The 17,987-nt window shown below is 38.1% G+C and overlaps 2 protein-coding genes across 3 annotated transcripts in view; both read right to left on the reverse strand.

Moving 5' to 3' along the window:
• Positions 1 to 13,476, reverse strand: part of PTGFR (prostaglandin F receptor) — a 46,759-nt gene extending 33,283 nt beyond the window's left edge. Inside the window, exon 1 of the mRNA XM_058716898.1 lies at positions 12,679 to 13,476. Coding sequence (XP_058572881.1) covers positions 12,679 to 13,476 — 798 coding nt within the window. The remainder of the gene's footprint in view (positions 1 to 12,678) is intronic.
• GIPC2 (GIPC PDZ domain containing family member 2) overlaps positions 1 to 17,987 on the reverse strand; it is a 453,978-nt gene that overhangs the window by 32,008 nt on the left and 403,983 nt on the right. The window contains exon 7 of one of the 2 annotated variants that reach the window (XM_058716907.1): positions 13,470 to 13,549. The exons of the other annotated variant lie outside the window; for it this stretch is intronic. The gene's annotated coding sequence lies outside the window, so the exon portion shown is untranslated. Of the gene's footprint in view, positions 1 to 13,469; positions 13,550 to 17,987 lie in introns of those variants that run through there. 2 annotated transcript variants of the gene reach the window in all.

Raw genomic sequence — 17,987 nt, forward strand, 5'->3', positions numbered from 1 at the left:
CTGCCACCATCCAGGAGAGCCTCTAGCAAACTAGCTTCAGCACCCAAATCCATAGATCAGCCTACCATAAGCTCCAGGGTATGAACTAAAAAAACAAAGATCTCTTCTAAAAAGCGTGCATTTAGAACTGCTTATTTTTTTTTTTTTAGTAAGTCTATATTCCTTTGAAATAAACAGTCTGCCTTTGGACTTTCAGTAGAGAAAAGAATCACCACACATCCTACAATCATTTCAAAATCACGGCATGTTACCAAAGTTTATAAAGACTCTAGAATTTTTAAAATTCTGTGGTATGTCAGGTAGTTTTTTGATTCAGAAATAGTGTATGAGAGAAATAGTGAAATTGTCAGTCGCAAAAATATGTAGTTATAGAAGCATATAAAGATTAAACTGTATCAGAAACTAATTCTCTGAACTACAGTGATCACAAGCATAATAATAAAGACATCTGTTGCTACTTTCTGTTGCAATTTGGAAATAAGCTTTTACATTAGGAAATGAGGAGTAAGAAGGCATTCACACAGTTCTTTCTTTCTAAATTTTTTTAACTTTTATTTATTTTTGAGAGAGAGAGAGAGAGAAAGAGCATGAATGGGGGAAGAGCAGAGAGAGAGGGAGACACAGAATCCGAAGCAGGCTCCAGGCTCCATGCTGTCAGCACAGAGCCTGACGAGGGGCTCGAACCCACAAACTGTGAGATCATGACCTAAGCCAAGGTTGGACGCTTAACCGACTGAGCCACCCAGGCACCCAACAGTTCCTTCTTTCTATATGCAGCTCTAGTCCTGCTTTTCTCCAAAGAGTGCATTTGTAATATCAACAGACCCAAAGAACATGTTATGTTGGAGGAATATTCTCAGAAGCTTCTTCCTAGTGCACAGGTCTTGAGCAATTCTAAACCAAAACCTTAAGCAGGACTGGATGGAGGACAGGCCAACGGCAAGTGCTGATGTCCAGAGTTGTCAGTAGTAGATTCCTGGAACTAATCAGAATTGATTTGCTTTCTAAACTGGAGATTTTACCATGTCCTTCCATACACTGACTCCCTTCTGATTTAACTTCCTACTTCCTAAGTTAGCAAAACCAAAGCAGCTAACAGAATACAGGTAGCAGAAAATGAGAAGAAAATTTACTCCCCACATTATCTTTTTTTCAATGTCAGGATTCTGAAGCCCAACCAAGAGGTATGCGGGCATGACAGAGAGCGGGGAGAAGTTCTACTTGTTCTGTTTGAATGTTAAGATGATGCTGCATCCTATTAATAAGAATGTGCCTAAAACCTTCTTAGACTATATCAATAATAGTAAATGCACAACAAAATCCAAAATATACAAGAAGTCTAATGCTACTATTGTAATCATAATTGCTTACCTTAGAAAATAAAAGAAGAAAAATAGAATTCTATAAATAATAATCTTGATTTAATAGCTATGTATTGAACTTTATAACTTAAAAAAAGAAAATGTAGATTCTTTTCAAATGCCCGTGAAATATTTACAAAATCTGATAGTAAAAAGTTAACTAATTTGAAGAGTAAGATTTATAAGTTGATATAAAAAATTTTAAACTATTAAACTACATAACCCTCTGAAAAGCCTAATTTAAAAAGAAAAAATATAAATATTATATAAAATATTGGTAAAATAAACACATATAAATGTATATATAACTTTTATGTATGATAAATATAAGTTAATAGTTAAGAATATCTTCAATTATAAAGAAATTCTCAGTATAAAAGTTTGCTAAGTTTATATTCTTGATGAAATTAAGTTATGTGAAAATATGCCAATGTTGGCTCAAGAAAAAGTAGAAAACTCAAACCAAAAATCAGGAAAAAAACTCTGAAACCCTATGAAAAAAACATCAAAATGATGCAAATCGCCACAAAACAGCTAACATCCAAGTTACTTAAATTATTCCAGTACATAGAAATAGAATTTCCCTATTGATTTTTTAAACTAGTATAATTCTAGTATCAAAAGCTGAATACAATAAAAGAAGAAAATTATAGACTTTTTTAAACACAAAAAAGTTGTGCATGAACAACTTTCCCCCAAAATACACAAATACTCAACAAGCCTATGGAAGGATGCTCAACATCATTAGTCAGAAAGGAAATGAAACTCAAAAGCATAATGAGCTACCACTAGATATCCACTAAAACAGCTATTATAAAATTTTTTTCAAAAGAAAATAACAAGTGTCAGTGAAAATATAGAGACACTGGAACCCTCATACATTGCTGATTGGAAGGCATAATGGTGCAGCTGTTTTGGAAAATAATTTGGTGTTACCTCAAAAAGTTAAACCTAATATTACTACATGACCCAGCAAATTTCACTCCTAGTTATATACCCAAAAGAACTAGAAACAAGTGTTCAAACAAAACCTTGTATACAAATAGCAACACTATTTACAATAGCCAAAGCTGGAAACAACCCAAATGTCCATCAACTAATGAATGGATAAACAAAATGTGGTGTATCCATAGAAATAAATTATCATTCAGCCACAAAAAAGAATGAAATACTGATACATGCTACAACATGCGTGAACCTTGAAAACATCATGCTAACTGAAAGAAGCCAAACAGAAAAGGCGACATATTTTAAGATTCCATTTATATAAAATTACCAAAATAGGCAAATCCATAAAGGCAGAGAGAGATTGATTAGTGGTTGCCATGGGCCACAAGGTGGGAAACAGGGTCTGGGGGAATGACTGCTAAATGGGTATGGGGCTTCCTTTTGGGATGATGAGAATGTTCTAGACATGATAGTGGTGATGGTTACATGACATTTTAAATGTAAAAAATGTCACGGAATTGTACCCCTTAAAATGGTTAAAATAGTGAATGTTACGTTATGTGAATTTTGTCACAATAAAAATAAATTATTATTCTAAAAATGACTTCAAGTATGGGAGATCATGATCATGGAAAGGAACATTGTAATTAATAAACTGAAAGTATGCCTAAGTAAAATGTGAAGAAGATTGTAATTGTACATAAAGTTAAAGATGTATCAGTAGGGTAAAATAAAGGGTCCAGAAAGAGCCAAACACATTTAAGAATTTCATACATACTAAAGGTGGAATTTTAAACACTTGCAGAAACACCATGGAATAAACTATTTGGGGACAGCTAGCTAACCATTCAAAAGAAAATTCATTATCACTAATGTGCAAACTAAACAAAATAAACTATAAATGTGTTAAAAACATAAATACAAAAAATGAAAAAGCAAAAAGAAAAAAGCTACAAGAAAAAAGAGATGAACACCAATATCATCTCAGCCTGAGAAAAGTATTTCTTAACATGAACGCAGTAACCACACAAAAAAATATTGATTCATTCACTACTTATATAAATTAAAATACTAAATTAAAAGGTTAACAATAAATATGGAAAACAATTGTTTTTATAATAACTGATTTTAAAATTATTTTTATATAATAGAATTATCTGTTCTTTGTTATCCAAAGAGTTCTTGCAAATGATTCACAGAAACCTCATATTCTCAAAAAAAAGAAGATAATGCCCAATTATATAAGAAAAAGAAAGTTTATTCTGTCAATCAGAGAAATTAAATCAATATATTTTCCCTATCCGATAAGTAAAAGGATACACTCAGAATGTTAATAGTGGTTATCTCTGGAGAGTGGGGATTTGGAAGATTTTTTTCTTTAATTTTAACTTGTAGCTTACTATATTTTTTTACACTAAAATTTTATACTTAAAAAAAACACTGCATTTTTAAAAATAGCTTGAGAGAACACAGTACACAAAATTTAATATTCCTCAATAAGGAAAAGATACCTGTGGAAATAAACAGAAGCCTTTCCTTTCCAACGGAATTCCTAGGACACTGGAGTGCCTCTCTCTTCACTTACACTCCTACCCTGGACTTTCTGCTTCCTTCCCTGCCTAGTCCCTGTTTCTCTCGCAACTCCTGCGTTGTCTCCCAGTCCTTCCTGGGCATTCCTGTGGGTTTCGTTTTCCTTGTTTTCTGGTCCTCTGCCATGAACATAAATGCAAGAAGCAAAATAAAGGAATACGTAATCATAATAACAATATCAACCACTGTTGCTGGACTGCTACAACACTGTTATTATTTAATACTTATTAATGCACCTTTGGGCCCAGATATTCCTCCACTATCACTAGAGCAATCAATAAAGCAATCAACCCTTTGCCCTGCTCCCAGACAAGGCTGGAAAAATGCAAACAGTTATATTTATCTCACATTACATGTGGAAAGAGAAGGAAAAGGAGGATGCACATATGAGCAAGAGATTGAAGAACGGAGTGCAAAGAACATGGGTAAAATGAAGAAGCTAGAAAATATGATTCCTAGTGTGTGCCTCAGGAGTACTTTCCCAGATCAAGTCTCCATCTCGGCTTCACCCTCCACCTGGAGAGACACCCCACGTTTTGCTCAGCAAATGCCTGCTGAATGAACAAATCAATGAGTAAAATAATGAGTACATTAAAGCATCAATGAATTATTTTATTTTCTTCATTTCTATTATGAATGTTCACATTTTTTTCTTTATTTTCAGTCCTTTCCAACACTTTCTTTATGTAAAATCTCAGAAAGAGTTGGTGGTTTCTGTAATGCTTCACTTCACCATTTATTTCTCTTCTATATCTTGAGTCACTTTTCTTATCAAATGATAGCATAAAATACTTATTTGAATTATTAACTTGTTATAATATGATTTAATTTTTCTGCTACTCCTGTTTCATTACTTGAAAATTCTTCTAGCTTTCAATATTAGTTTATTACAGCCTGCTGTATTCTTATCTTGTTCAAACCTGTCCAAATACTGTCTTATTTGTAATTTTTATATCTCTAGGAATTATATGCATTATGCTCTCTCTTCTCCTTGTTTTTTACAGTTTACATGACCTCACTTAGGATCACATTTACTTCCAGTAATTTTTCCTTCTAAGTGATATACTATAGAAATTTTTCACCTTCATGTTATAAAAAACAATCTCATCCACAAATATTCACAACAGAATACCTGTTACTCTGTTAGAATAGAAAATATAATCAAGTATCTTCATATTTCAATTTGCTACACATACCCTTTCTTCTCATCGTCTACAAGTATTGTTGCTTACAGCACAAATATTGTGACAGTTAAATCACAGAGATTGTTACTATAGTATCTAAAACACTGCCTTGCACAATGGTAGGTGCTCTATAAATATTTGTCAAATAAATAAATAATTTGTGGACAGCCATCTACTATAGCATCCATTATTCATTTAATAACTAAAAAGTGCCTTCAATCATCTCATTGACAAAGTTACTGTCTGGAAACATTAATGTTTTGTTGTTGTTTTTTTTTAATTTGAGAGAGAGTGAGAAAGAGCACACGAGCTGGGGAGAGAGGCAGAGGGAGAGAGAGAGAGTGAGAGAGAATCTTAAGCAGACTCCATGTCCAGCACAGAGCTACATGGGACTCAATCCAACCACCCGGGATCATGACCTGAGCTGAAATCAAGAGTCGGATGCTCAACTGACTGAGCCACCCAGGCACCCCTGCATTAATATTTAATCATAACAGCAACCATAACAATAATAGTATAATAACTGAAGCATATGATACTATGTCAGGCACTATTTTAACTTGCATTATTAATTTATTCAGTCCTGACAACAACCCAAGGAAGTTGAGAACTATTACAACACCTCTTACATATGAGGAAACTGAGGCACAAAGTGGTTATGGTCACACAGCCAGGAAGTGGAAGAAATAAGACTTATCTTAGCTCTCAGGGTATATCTTTTACTCCAAGCTATAAGCTCTTTGAGGAAAGAGCTTTATCTCTCACTCCCTAGAACTACTCACAACCTGGGCATAATGCCTTATACCTAACAGTCTCAATCATTTTGAACTAATTTTAACTTGATTTAAATAATTTGTACATTAATACCTTGTAAATTATTATAATTATAAAATATTAGAGAATTTGAATAAGATGCAAAAGATTAGCAGGCGACATCTTTACTTCTTATGAGACAGTGAAACAAGGAACAGTGACCCGAAACTTCAGGTGGAAATGTCCAAGAAAAGTTTTATGAAGCTGCGAGCTCCCTATGCTCCTTTCCAGTGCAAGCAAAGCTTCTTCATAGAGGAGAACACGGAAAACATCTGAACTAAACAGGGATGATCTTCTCTAATTGAGATGGTGGGTGGCAGGATTTGGGGATTTTAGGTTTACTACGAGCCAATCACTGTACTATCGATGTAGGGAGGTCAAATCATTTTTTCTGATAGCACTTTTAAGGAAATAGCATTATTATAATCGGTTGACAATGGTACAAAATTGGCTTAGAGTAGCTCCATGTGACAGCTAAGAGGTGGTAGGGCTGGGATCCTGTCCCCTTCCTGTACTTGAATAACTACAGTACCTAAAGAGAAGGCTTAATTTGAAACTGTGCACTAAAAGCTAAAAATAAATCCTTTTACATAATCCCATTGTCTCTGTCTCCTTCACCACCATACCACAGCCACTCCATTCTGACATTCCACTGTCTGAATTCTTTTTGAGGATTTATTAGCCAAGGGGGAGTGAGAAAAACCACCTCCCCATCTGTATGAAGCCATAATTGTACCCACTCTTTTGTGACACTACCATACTTACACCCAGGACAGAGGATGGACAGAATGACAAACTTATACAAGCTTTGAAAAGTAATATTTGCAAATATCAAAAGGCAGTTTTTTTCCTATTGGATGAAGTCCTCTCTAAATATAGATAAACAGCATTGATATCTGAGGTAAATTTCATGTGATTATAAATGCCTTCCAGAGCAAATATAAATGGAAGGCATTTTATATACCCCCCTGTAAGGATACGACTAAACAAATAAAGTTAAAACTGGCAACCTAGAGAGATTCTGGGCATATTAACATCTTGAATTGTTCTTTAAATGTTTGGGAGCTTAATAAAAACCCCAAGACACATTAAGCCAGAAGATTTTTATATCCAAGGGAGTATAAATAAATCCACATGTTTCTGATTCATTTACACTTGAATCACTCAAGCAATGTTTTTAAGTGCCGTCCCAATGTCTATGGTATCTTTGGGCATTTTTATAACTCTTTCTCCTTAAAAACAGGAAATCATGTTTTGTTAAGAGTAAATGAACTTAAAATACCAAAATTATTCCACACCACTGTACACATATAAAGCAGATTTTTATGAAAATCGTCAGCTTAGCAATGTCTTTTTTAATTGATTGACCTTTGCAGGACCAATTTTACACCATATGCTCCATGGAGGGAGATAATAAACTGAAAGGAATTCACCTCCAAAGATGTATACATACCTCAATATATTAGTTGAATCAGACTGTAAACCTATGTGTAATATATGTTCTATTTAGATAATATATGAACAAATGGGATTCTGAAAGACTGTCTTAAGCTGGACTCTGCAGGAAATAAACTTTGAGACAGAGATCTGCAAGCAGGGAGTGGTTCCGGGGAGTGTGGGATGGTGAGGGAAGCAGGGTTTGGCAAAGAGGGAAGCAGAGTTCAGTGCATTTGCAACAAAGGCCTCAGCCAGTGAGTTCTGAAGTATGGATGACCCTTCAGAAATGTCCTAAATGAGGCAAGGGGGTAAGAGTTTTGTATCTCTACAACCATCCGTCCCTGCATACACAGTGACCAAAGGGTGCACCACAGTCAAGGCAGCTTCCGTTGGCTAAGGGTAACTTCCCGGAGAGCAAGACTCACCTATCATTTGCCATTAGCCTTCTAAGACCTGTTCATTATGATGCCAATACCTTTAGTAATTCAGTCAAACTTCAATCAGCTACCTAATTTTGCTATTTATATCTGACAAACATCTTAGTGACCAAATGTTTAACTACATTGACTAGAAACACTAGCGTAAGAGTAATAACCTTTTTAAAAATCAAGTTCAAAATTTATATATGCAAGAGAACACATTTCTTGGGTAAACCCACCTACATAAGAAATCTATGTACTTTTCATATACTTTACACTTCTTTTCCCAAGTCAAAATTATCTTCTATCCCTGAAGAGAAAGTAAACAAACGTATGGCCTTCTAGTAAAAGATTGTCGAAGCTTAATAGCATCTACAGTTGCTGACTTAGGGAACAGATTAAAAATTACCACTTGGTTTCAGTATTTGCTTAATTAACTCTTACCTACAAAACTGCGAATCCACATTCTGGTCAATCATTTGCAATCTTTTGACATTCATACTACTTAAGTTACAGTCAACCAGTCAACAAGTATTTATTGCTCTGCCAAACTGGTTAAATAAGCATAGCAATAATAATAAATTCTTTTCAGGGTTACGTATTCTAGAAATGGAACATTAAAAAGAATCATTACTTGTATAAAGGCAAAAATAATAAGAAAATGTTACTTGAAGTGTGGATAAATGGGTTTTTTTTTTCCCTCACTCTAGAAACAACGAAAGAATGTCTTTAAGATTTATTTATTAAGGGGGCGCCTGGGTGGCGCAGTCGGTTAAGCGTCCGACTTCAGCCAGGTCACGATCTCGCAGTACGTGAGTTCGAGCCCCGCGTCAGGCTCTGGGCTGATGGCTCAGAGCCTGGAACCTGTTTCCGATTCTGTGTCTCCCTCTCTCTCTGCCCCTCCCCAGTTCATGCTCTGTCTCTCTCTGTCCCAAAAATAAAAAAATAAAAATAAAAATAAAAATAAAAATAAAAGATTTATTTATTAAGGAGAAGTGATTCACCTAGGATATGCACAAGACAATTTTATAACTGCCATTTGACTCTTAAAGATTTTTGTATTAATTTGTTGCTAAATGAAATCATAAGCTAATAAGTGCCCATTGTAGTCTCCTGTATTTTTCAGTTGGGATTGTAATTAAACGAATTTATATGAGCTCACCATGTTTAAAACTATAAAATCCAGATATTGTAAATTTTTTAATTTCAAAATTTTAATGAGCTATATTTTAAACTAATACTATTTTTGTACTACATTTCTAAATCTTAATTCCTGAAAACACACATTTCCTCCTTTGGAAAAATAACACATTAAATTTAAAAATTAAAAAAAAACGGGATTTTTAGGGCAATGAAACTATTCTGCATGATACTGTAATGGTGGACACATGTCAATATACATTTATCAAAACTCACACAATCTACAACACTAAGGTAAAACACTACAGAGTTTAGTCAATAAGAATGTAACGGTATTGACTCATGAATTGTGACAAATGTACCACACCCAGGTAAGACTTAATAATATGGATACCTGGGGGTGTGGGAGGGACATGAGAGGGTATATGTGAACTCTGTGCTTACTACTCATTTCCCTGTAACGTTAAAGGTACTCCAGAAAAATAAAGTCTATTAAAAACACAAAGGAAGAGAAAACTCAAACAACAGGATCATCTTACTTTGTATTGACTGAACCTAATCATCAAAATTAATAAAGTATTCCCTTTGTCATCAGCTACAAATTTAAATAATTTTAGAAAGTATGCCTCTAGTGATAAATTCTGATGCACTAAATCTTGTCAAGCACAAACACTATCATCTGCTCCTTTTCATGAGTGCACCTGTATCTTTGTTTCAGTTTGAGGCTTGAACATGACAGTGATAACAGGTCAGAAAATGTGTATAGATGTTCATTCAAATTATAAATCCAAATGGTTTATTGGATTTAGATTGTATGAATCCAGTTGATTCATACTCATCAATCATAGAAAGAAGACACATGATGTAAAGTAGGGCACTGTGGAAGCTGTTCGCATTATAGTACAACTATGGGAATCCAGAAGCTTGATTTCAGAGGCACTTTAAAAATGGACAGTAGACATGTGGAATTGAAACAAAACAGATGAACATAGGAGAAGGGAAGGAAAAATAAAATAAAGAGAGAGGGAGAGGCAAAGCATAAGAGATTCTGAAATACAGAAGACAAACTGAAGGCTGGTGGAGGGGTGTTGGGTGGGGAGATGGGCTAAATGGGTGATGGGCATTAAGGAGGGCACTTGTTGGGATGAGCACTGGGTGTTTTATGTAAGTGATGAATCACTAAATTCTACTCCTGAAATCATTATTACACTATATGTTAACTAACTCGGACTCAAATAAAATTTAAAAATTAAAAATATAAGATAAAATAAAAATGGAGAATAGAGAATGATGGCTCAGTCATTAATATCTATGCACTTTTTCTAAGCATTTAAGGGAAAAAAACAGAGAAATGTTTCAAATGAGATATTAGTGTTGGGTGCTATTTGGCATTCCCAAACCTGAGTTTTTTATGAGGGCTCCATTTAGAGCTGTCTGATGGCCTTAACCTAATGCCCAAGGCACATGTGTCCAGACCACAAAAGTTATAAATCCTTTAGTCAGAATGTGCTATGAAGACCCAGGTCTCCACAAGAGAAACCAGGAATGCAAAGAATGCTTCAAATAAAAGGAGTATGTATCTGTGGTATATCTACCATGCATCTCACACAGAAATAATTCTCACACTAAAAAGTACTGATACATTGGTGTCATAGATGTATTGATAACTTGTAAACAGAACACAGATCTCAGAAATAAAATTATGCTTCTACTAGAAATATGTTCAAAATATGAATTAAATTATATCCAATTTAACAGTGAAGGAAGCCAAGAATTCAGAAAGAGAAATTAAAGAAAAACATAAGTTCAAAATATCCATGATGAGCATGAAATTGTGCTACCTTCCACCGTGTCACCGCAGCTAACCTGTCATTCCTATTTCCCAGTCAGAAGCCAGAATGAAGCAGGATTTTAAACGTGACTGGAACAAACAAAAAACCAAAGCACCAGTGATTATCTCAGTTGTCCAGACTATCTGTATCTCACTGAGTTCACTATTTTGTTGTTTTCAGGATCTCTCCAGCGCTAGGGCCCTCATTTAAAATTTTTCTTTAAATATTTTCAGGTACCTCTTTTCTCACCTTCTTCACATTCCCTTTCCAACCTCCAAATTAATTTCAGTGCTATTCATACTCACTTTTTACTTGGAAAAGTTACTGTGTTTCAAAGTTTAAGGAAAAAAGAAGAAGCATTGTCCAAGGGAAATTCCCTTTGTTCAGTGGTGTAAATTAAAATCTCCAAGAATGAGCACTAAAGTGATTCTAAGTATTGATAGAACTGCTCTCTGCTATTCAGATTCAAATAACTAGACTCTGAGCACAGATCAGATCACTGCTTGGGTTCACCCCAGGCCTCCTAAACTGACAACAAGCAGGCCTCAAAATGTTGACCTGCCACTGACAATCTCAACCTGACCCCCACCCCCCGTGGTTGGGTTCTTAGGACCAGTTCAGGCACATCATGAAAAAATATTTAAGTGATTTAACAATTGAAGACGCTAAATTCAAAGTGTGAGGACATAATATGAATAAAGAAATATTCAAAAAGTAGAAATCCTTTTGTTAAATAAAGTCAGCCGTCACGGAATCTGTCGCCCACAGGAGCTCTCCCCAACTTTCTTGTGCATCAGGATCAGCAGGATTGTTGATTAAAACTCCACTGGCAACAATTCTTGGACAGTGGTCCTGCTGGGGGCCTAGGAAAACTGCATCAGTAACAAGTACCGGGCAAAGTATGACCACAACCTTTCTGTTCCATCTACCTTTGTCTCCCCGGTTTGCCTTACCTCTGCCTGCGGACCACCTATATTATTGTCTCTAGCCCATTTATTCACTGGTACAGAAAAAGGAATAAAAATCATCTTTGCTGCTTTCACTCACTATGTACAGAGGATTCTTTTCTCTTTCGTGACATGTTGTCGACCTTTCTGTCATAAAATGATGAAGGGAGTTAAGGCCATACTTATCAATTATAAGTATTTTTTCCTTCTACCAAGAAGGTAAAATAAATGACTTATGTTTGTTGCTAATTCCTTAACTTTAGCCTTCATTTCCAAATAAAAATATCAAGCTGTGAAACATAGCTACTGGCTACATTAAAAAAAAAAAAAAAAGGAATGGAATGGAATGGAATGATAAGGGAAGGATCCTTGGCTCTCCTGAGAACCATACCTCTCCCTGAACTATTGGCACTGCTCTTGGGTTGGGGTACTAGTGATCACTTCACCTAATCTATCCATAGACTTCACCTGCACTATCCAACTATCTCAACTCATCACCTCCTCTTGCAAGCCGAGACTTATATGTTTATATGTTTAGTCTTATATGTTTAGAAAAACTCAGTAGCTAATATGCCTTTTCTATAAGTTAAAAGTCTCTGTGACTTGCTACCAAGACTTGGTTGAGTCCACTCCAATACTGTATTATACTTGGTCATTTTTGTTTCACACTTTAGAAACCAATCCTATTAAGTATATTAAAACTATGTTACTCTGTTAAAATTACTCCCTACTCTACTGCAAGCAGGTTACACTATGGTTAGAATTGTTTAGCAAGACCCTTCTTTCAACTCAGGACTTGTGGGAAAATAACCACATGTACCATAAGTAGCTTAATTCTAAGCCAGAGCTGGGTGTTGACATACGTTTTGAGTAGGAATAAACTCCAGCATTAAAAGATTGAACACTGTTGCCCATCAAGACTAACAGCTTCAAAAAACACAACAAACCCTGTATTAAACATGGAAAAATGGAAGAAAGCAGAAATTGTCAAAACGTTAGACGCTTACCAGAAATGGACTCCAGCAAATGCAGGAGACACACATTATAGCCAGGAGCTGGATGACCATTTCAAAATGATGAGACCTGCCTTGTCTGTGCTGCTGACTTTTAAATTTAACTCTTAAAAGTGTAATTCCCGTGATGGCATTGCACAGGAATGAAACGCCAAGGGCTAAGAGCCCCAGAAAAGAAAAGAGTAGAAGATAAAACCTATCTTCCCAGTCTTTGACGTGTTCTGTTTTGTAGAAACACCAGGTCTTCGATGCTTGGATTTTATAGTTTCGATGCCCAAGGATGGGTAGCAAAGCTATGAAAACAGCAAACAAGCACACTCCACTCAACATCATTTTCACATGTTTGGATGTAATTTTCGTTGAATGAAATATTGGTTTGGTGACTCCAATACATCGCTCAATGGCCATCACGCTGCCTAGAAAAAGTGGGCACAGACCAGAGAATACCATGCAGATACCAAAAATACTGCAAAGGATGTTCGACTGGTCAAAGCGGATCCACTCTTTATCAGAAGCGTATACAAAGACTGCTATAGCTCCATTGATGAGGTGGCCAAAGAAGTCTGTGATTACCAGGGCACTAGCGAAAAGCAGAAATGATGCCTTGGACTTCTGTCTAAATCTCTGATAGGCCTTCATGAGAATAGCAATGGCAAGGCTGTTTGATAAGATTCCCACTGTCATGAAGATTACTGAAAAAAATACTGAAACCCGGTTTTCCGTCTGGCAAGTTGTATTTGAAAGGAGCCCAGCTTCAGGAGACACTGGCTGTTTGGAATTGTTCATAGACATCGTTGTGGAGATAAAAAGCTGGCCACTTAAGTCATCTCCCTCTCAAAACTGTGCAGGCTTCTAGTCCGGACATCTGCAGCATAAAGACAGAGGAATTATGAGCCCTGGATAACTGCTCATCTGACATTTAAGACTGAAGCGCCCCAGCACCCTGTGGTGAGAATCAGATTTATCTGGCCTATCATAAGCAAGGTTGCATCATACCAAAGCAGCACACATCTGCCTGTGGTTCCACATTTCATGTTCAAGGTAAAGAGGCTGCCAAACTTGAGACCCTTTGGTTAAGGCTGTGGCCCCTCTGCAAATGGGTGCCTCCTAAATCTCCTCCTGACACTTCACAGACACCTTAAAACTTTTAAAGCTTACAAAATCACTAACAAGATTAGATTTAAACCCAAGAAAATTTGTAAAAGCATACTAGTCTGTTTAAATAATTAAGTGACCGTTTCAAGTTTTGCTTTTTTTTTTTTTTCTTTCATAGGCTTTGTCCCCAAACTGCAGATTATTCTTTAGGTAAACTACCTGTTTGTCAGGCGGACAAAACCATCTTCTTCGAACTTTGGGAGGGGGCCGAGTGGACCGGCAAACTCACTGTTGTTAAACGGGGCTTCCCACGGTACGTTCTAAGACTGTTGAATTTAGATCAAATATTAGCAAACCACACGGTCTGGAACCCCCGGAAGGTAGACTGGTGGGTCGCTAAGAACCTTTTCTTGTCGAGCCACAACCTGTGCAGAAATCCCGGCTCTCTCGGTAGGAAAGGAGGCAGGTCATGTACACTGTGAGCACATCTGCCTACATGCTGTTGATCAAGTGACAGCTTCAGGGGAGCGACATCTAACGCGAAGTATTCATTTATATTCATTTATCGTCCTTTCCGTAGTGTGCTGAGGTCTGAGTCACAGACCTTGATACCCAAGACCACAGCCACCCACCCACCCCAACTAATTCAATTGGGGTTTCCCCGAGCCGCTTTCCGGGAGGCTGGGAATTACCGAGCCAGCCTTTCCTGGGCCCGGCCCGAGTGGGGACGCCCGGGCTGCCCCGAGGGCGGCCGCCTGCTCCGGGTCTTACTCACAGCTCAACTTTCGCCGTTACTACCCCTCTGCCCCTAAGCCTCCGCTTGCAACATCCTTCCCAAACCTAACTTGCTGAAACTTTCTGCTATTGCTCAAACGCCAAAGGGCCGGTTCCCTTCCTCCCTGGGGGGCGCCAAAGGCCTGCGCTTGCCCCTGCGCGGGACTCCCAAGGGTCGCTGGCCGGGAACCGCGGGACGAGAAGAGAACTCCCCCTTGGCCCAGTTCCCTCCCTTGAGACCCTTTCCACCCGCTTCCTACTCGCGCAGCTCTGAATAGGTTCGCGTCGGCCGGAATACTCTTCTCTCTGAAGATCTCCCGAGCTCGGGCCATCTGGTCCAAACTTGTTGCCAAGCTCAGACTAAGGTGCCCTCCAGTGCGGCTGGGTAAGCGCGCCGCCTCGGTCGGGTGGAGCACCGGAGGCCGACGCGCGGGAATCCAGCCCCTGGAAAGGTGGTTACCTTGGCCTCCCGGGCCGCCCGCAGGACTGTCGGCGAAGGGCGCGCGGCTCCCAGTGCCATCGCGCGCCCGGCTCCTCTCCCGGCCGTTGCGGGCTCCTCTGGCGCAGCGCCGCGCTCCCGCTCGGCCCCGCTCTGCACCGCAGCACGTCCCTCCGCGCGCTGCCCCAGCGTGGAACCTGGGGCGCGCTGGGCTCCTCTGGTCCCTCAGCGCCCAGCGGCGCTCGCAGCCTGGGCGGGATGGAGAGCGCGGGTGACCTCAGCCCCCCTTCCTCTCGTCGCTCCTCTCCGCCCCCTTTTCCAGGAGCCCAGAGCCCCACCGCGAGACACCCGGGCTGCGCGCCCCGGTGCAACCGCATCCCCCCTCAGCATCAGAGCGGCCCTTGCAGCAGCCCCACCGCTCAGGGAAAAGTTTTGCTTCAACCTTGTGTTCAAGCTAAAGGCGCCGCCCCTAAAGCTGCAAAATAGGAATCGGGAGAGTTGAGGAGAGCCTGCAGACAGCTGTCTTGGCAGCGTGTTGTACAGTCAGATTGTAGTTTGCAGACTGAATTCGCCCCAAATCCACCTCGAAAGGGGTAAAGAAACCAAGGAGAGAGAGAGCGACGGTGGGGCTTAGCCGATATCCCCAGGGGGTTTAGAACAAGTATTCAAGCCACGCGTTGTAAATGAAAGCAGTCGCTGCCTAAGGGTTCACTGTCACTTAGAAGACTGGACTACTTTCTAACTTTTCTAATGTGCGAAGGAGAAGGGATGGGAAGTATTCATGAAGGATACCTGCAGATAAGGGATTAGTAACATTTTAATGATTTTAAAAGCCCAATGTTGACAGTATTTCTAATGGTGTGTTTACCCAGAGTTGTGAATCTAAATTTTGTGGAGATCGTTTTATGATCAAGTGAAGAAATACCCACTACTTCCTTAGGAATTATGATTTGAGTCATTTTAACACTGTAACTGCTTTTTTGCTAATATTGTTTGGATCCATACCTGCTGTGTCTCATTTTTCCAGCGAAACACTAAAGGAAATCTATTACCGACCCTTGCTCTTTTTTATTTTAGTAAAATGTTGCCACCACCTATGTGAAAAAACAGTGCCACGTGGAAATAAACCCTCTTTTCTGTTCTAAAACCAGAAGGGGCCTCTAAATTCCTGGAAATTGAAAAGGACCATAAAACGCTAAAGTAAGATAAAATAAATTAGCCATTAACTATAGAAAGGAACAACTGCACAGTTTTCCCCTGTGGTAGATACTGAGATTTTTTTTTTAATGATATGATCATAACTTGTAAAATAAACTGTTACTCAGGTATGGTCAGGGAATTGAACAATTTGATTAACCAAATATTCTGGTTAGTAAAGGAATATTATATCTGGGTAACCAGTATCCAAAGAACAACTCTACTAAGCTATACTTAAAACATGAATGCCATAGAGCAATATTCTTTCTTTGAATGATTAAGAACACTTAATCACATTACATTGCTATTATCTGTTTATTTATGTCTCTCCCACTGAAATTAATTCTGCAGAGGTCTTGTTCATCTCTCCATCCTCACCTAGGACTGTGCCTGGTCATTTATCTGCTGTTTGCATTTATCAATGTTACAACCAGCATTTCTAGTGTCATACTTTTGAGACCTTGACAACTCTCCATCTCTCACTGGAGCACCTAACTAACATCAGCTGCTCTATCGTGTAAAAAAAAACAAACAAACAAAAACTCATTAATGTAATGTCGCATCATAACATTCTTTATGTGACATATTCAAAATAGCAAAATAGCAATTTATTTTTCAAAATACTACATAAGTCCCACTTTTTAAAAAAAAAAGTATCTACTTTGCATGTATTCTTGGAGTTTCTTTTTTAGAATCCAATCCTTAATCAAGACACATTTCACTTGGGATTCAATAAAAGATTCTAAAACACCAACATCTCTTCTCCTCAAGATAAAAACAGTATGTTACTCTTAGTAGAGCCAGCTACTAATCAGTATGGAAGATTAAACACCTAACTTTTCTTTAAAAATTACACACATACACACACTTTGGCCTTATGGGACCCAAATCTGGTCCTCTATTCCAAGTTCCCAAAGGTAGCCTTTGGCTGCTTATATAAGGAAGAATAACATGTAATTCCACAGACAAGAAAAACAAACAGGTCAAAAATGATTGGGGCATGGGGAATGGCTGATAAACTCTTCTGAAACATAGTGGTTGGTATCCTGAGAAGTGGATACTCGTATAAAACTATTCATTTACACATGCATTCAACAAAATTTTTGAGCACTTACTTTGTGTCAGGCGCTGTTTCGAGGTGGCAGAGATGCAGCTACGTGAACAAAACACCCCTGCTCAGGTGTGACTTCTAGGCCAAGAGAAGGCACTTACTTTTGTGGCACCTGTGCCAGGAACTTTAAAGTGATTTTAGATGTCCGGGATTCCCTTTGTGTGAAATGGAGGCAAAGCTGATGTCAGCCGGTCTACAAGGAGATAACATACCGGGACAGGTGCATGCATGGCAATCCACCTTCACTCAGAATTCAGTGCAGGACACTTTGCTAAGGAGACGTGAACACTATAATTAAAGTCAGAGAAACGGGGACTCAGTGACACTGAGGCGGCAATAAAAACTCCATAAAAGTTAAAGGGAGTGTTGGAAGTGGAATTTTATAGTTTTAATAAAACTGTCTAGAAATCTTTTCTGGAATTTGCCATTGAGATTAATAGTAGACACATGCCCTGATTTGGAAACTAATAACTTCTTTCGGTTTTTTATTTTTATTATATAACCATTTGATACATAAAAAGTAATACATGTAACACATTGGTTAATTGTGAATTATAACATAATATAAACACCCATGCACCAACTACCTAATATAAGGACAGCAGTCATTTCCTACAAAGCACCACAAAGTTGAGGGGGCTTAAACAATAGAAATTTATCATCTTACAGTCTGGAGGCTAGAAGTCC

The sequence above is a fragment of the Neofelis nebulosa genome, chromosome 2 (genome assembly GCF_028018385.1).
Source record: "Neofelis nebulosa isolate mNeoNeb1 chromosome 2, mNeoNeb1.pri, whole genome shotgun sequence".
Classification (NCBI taxonomy): Eukaryota; Metazoa; Chordata; class Mammalia; order Carnivora; family Felidae; genus Neofelis; species Neofelis nebulosa.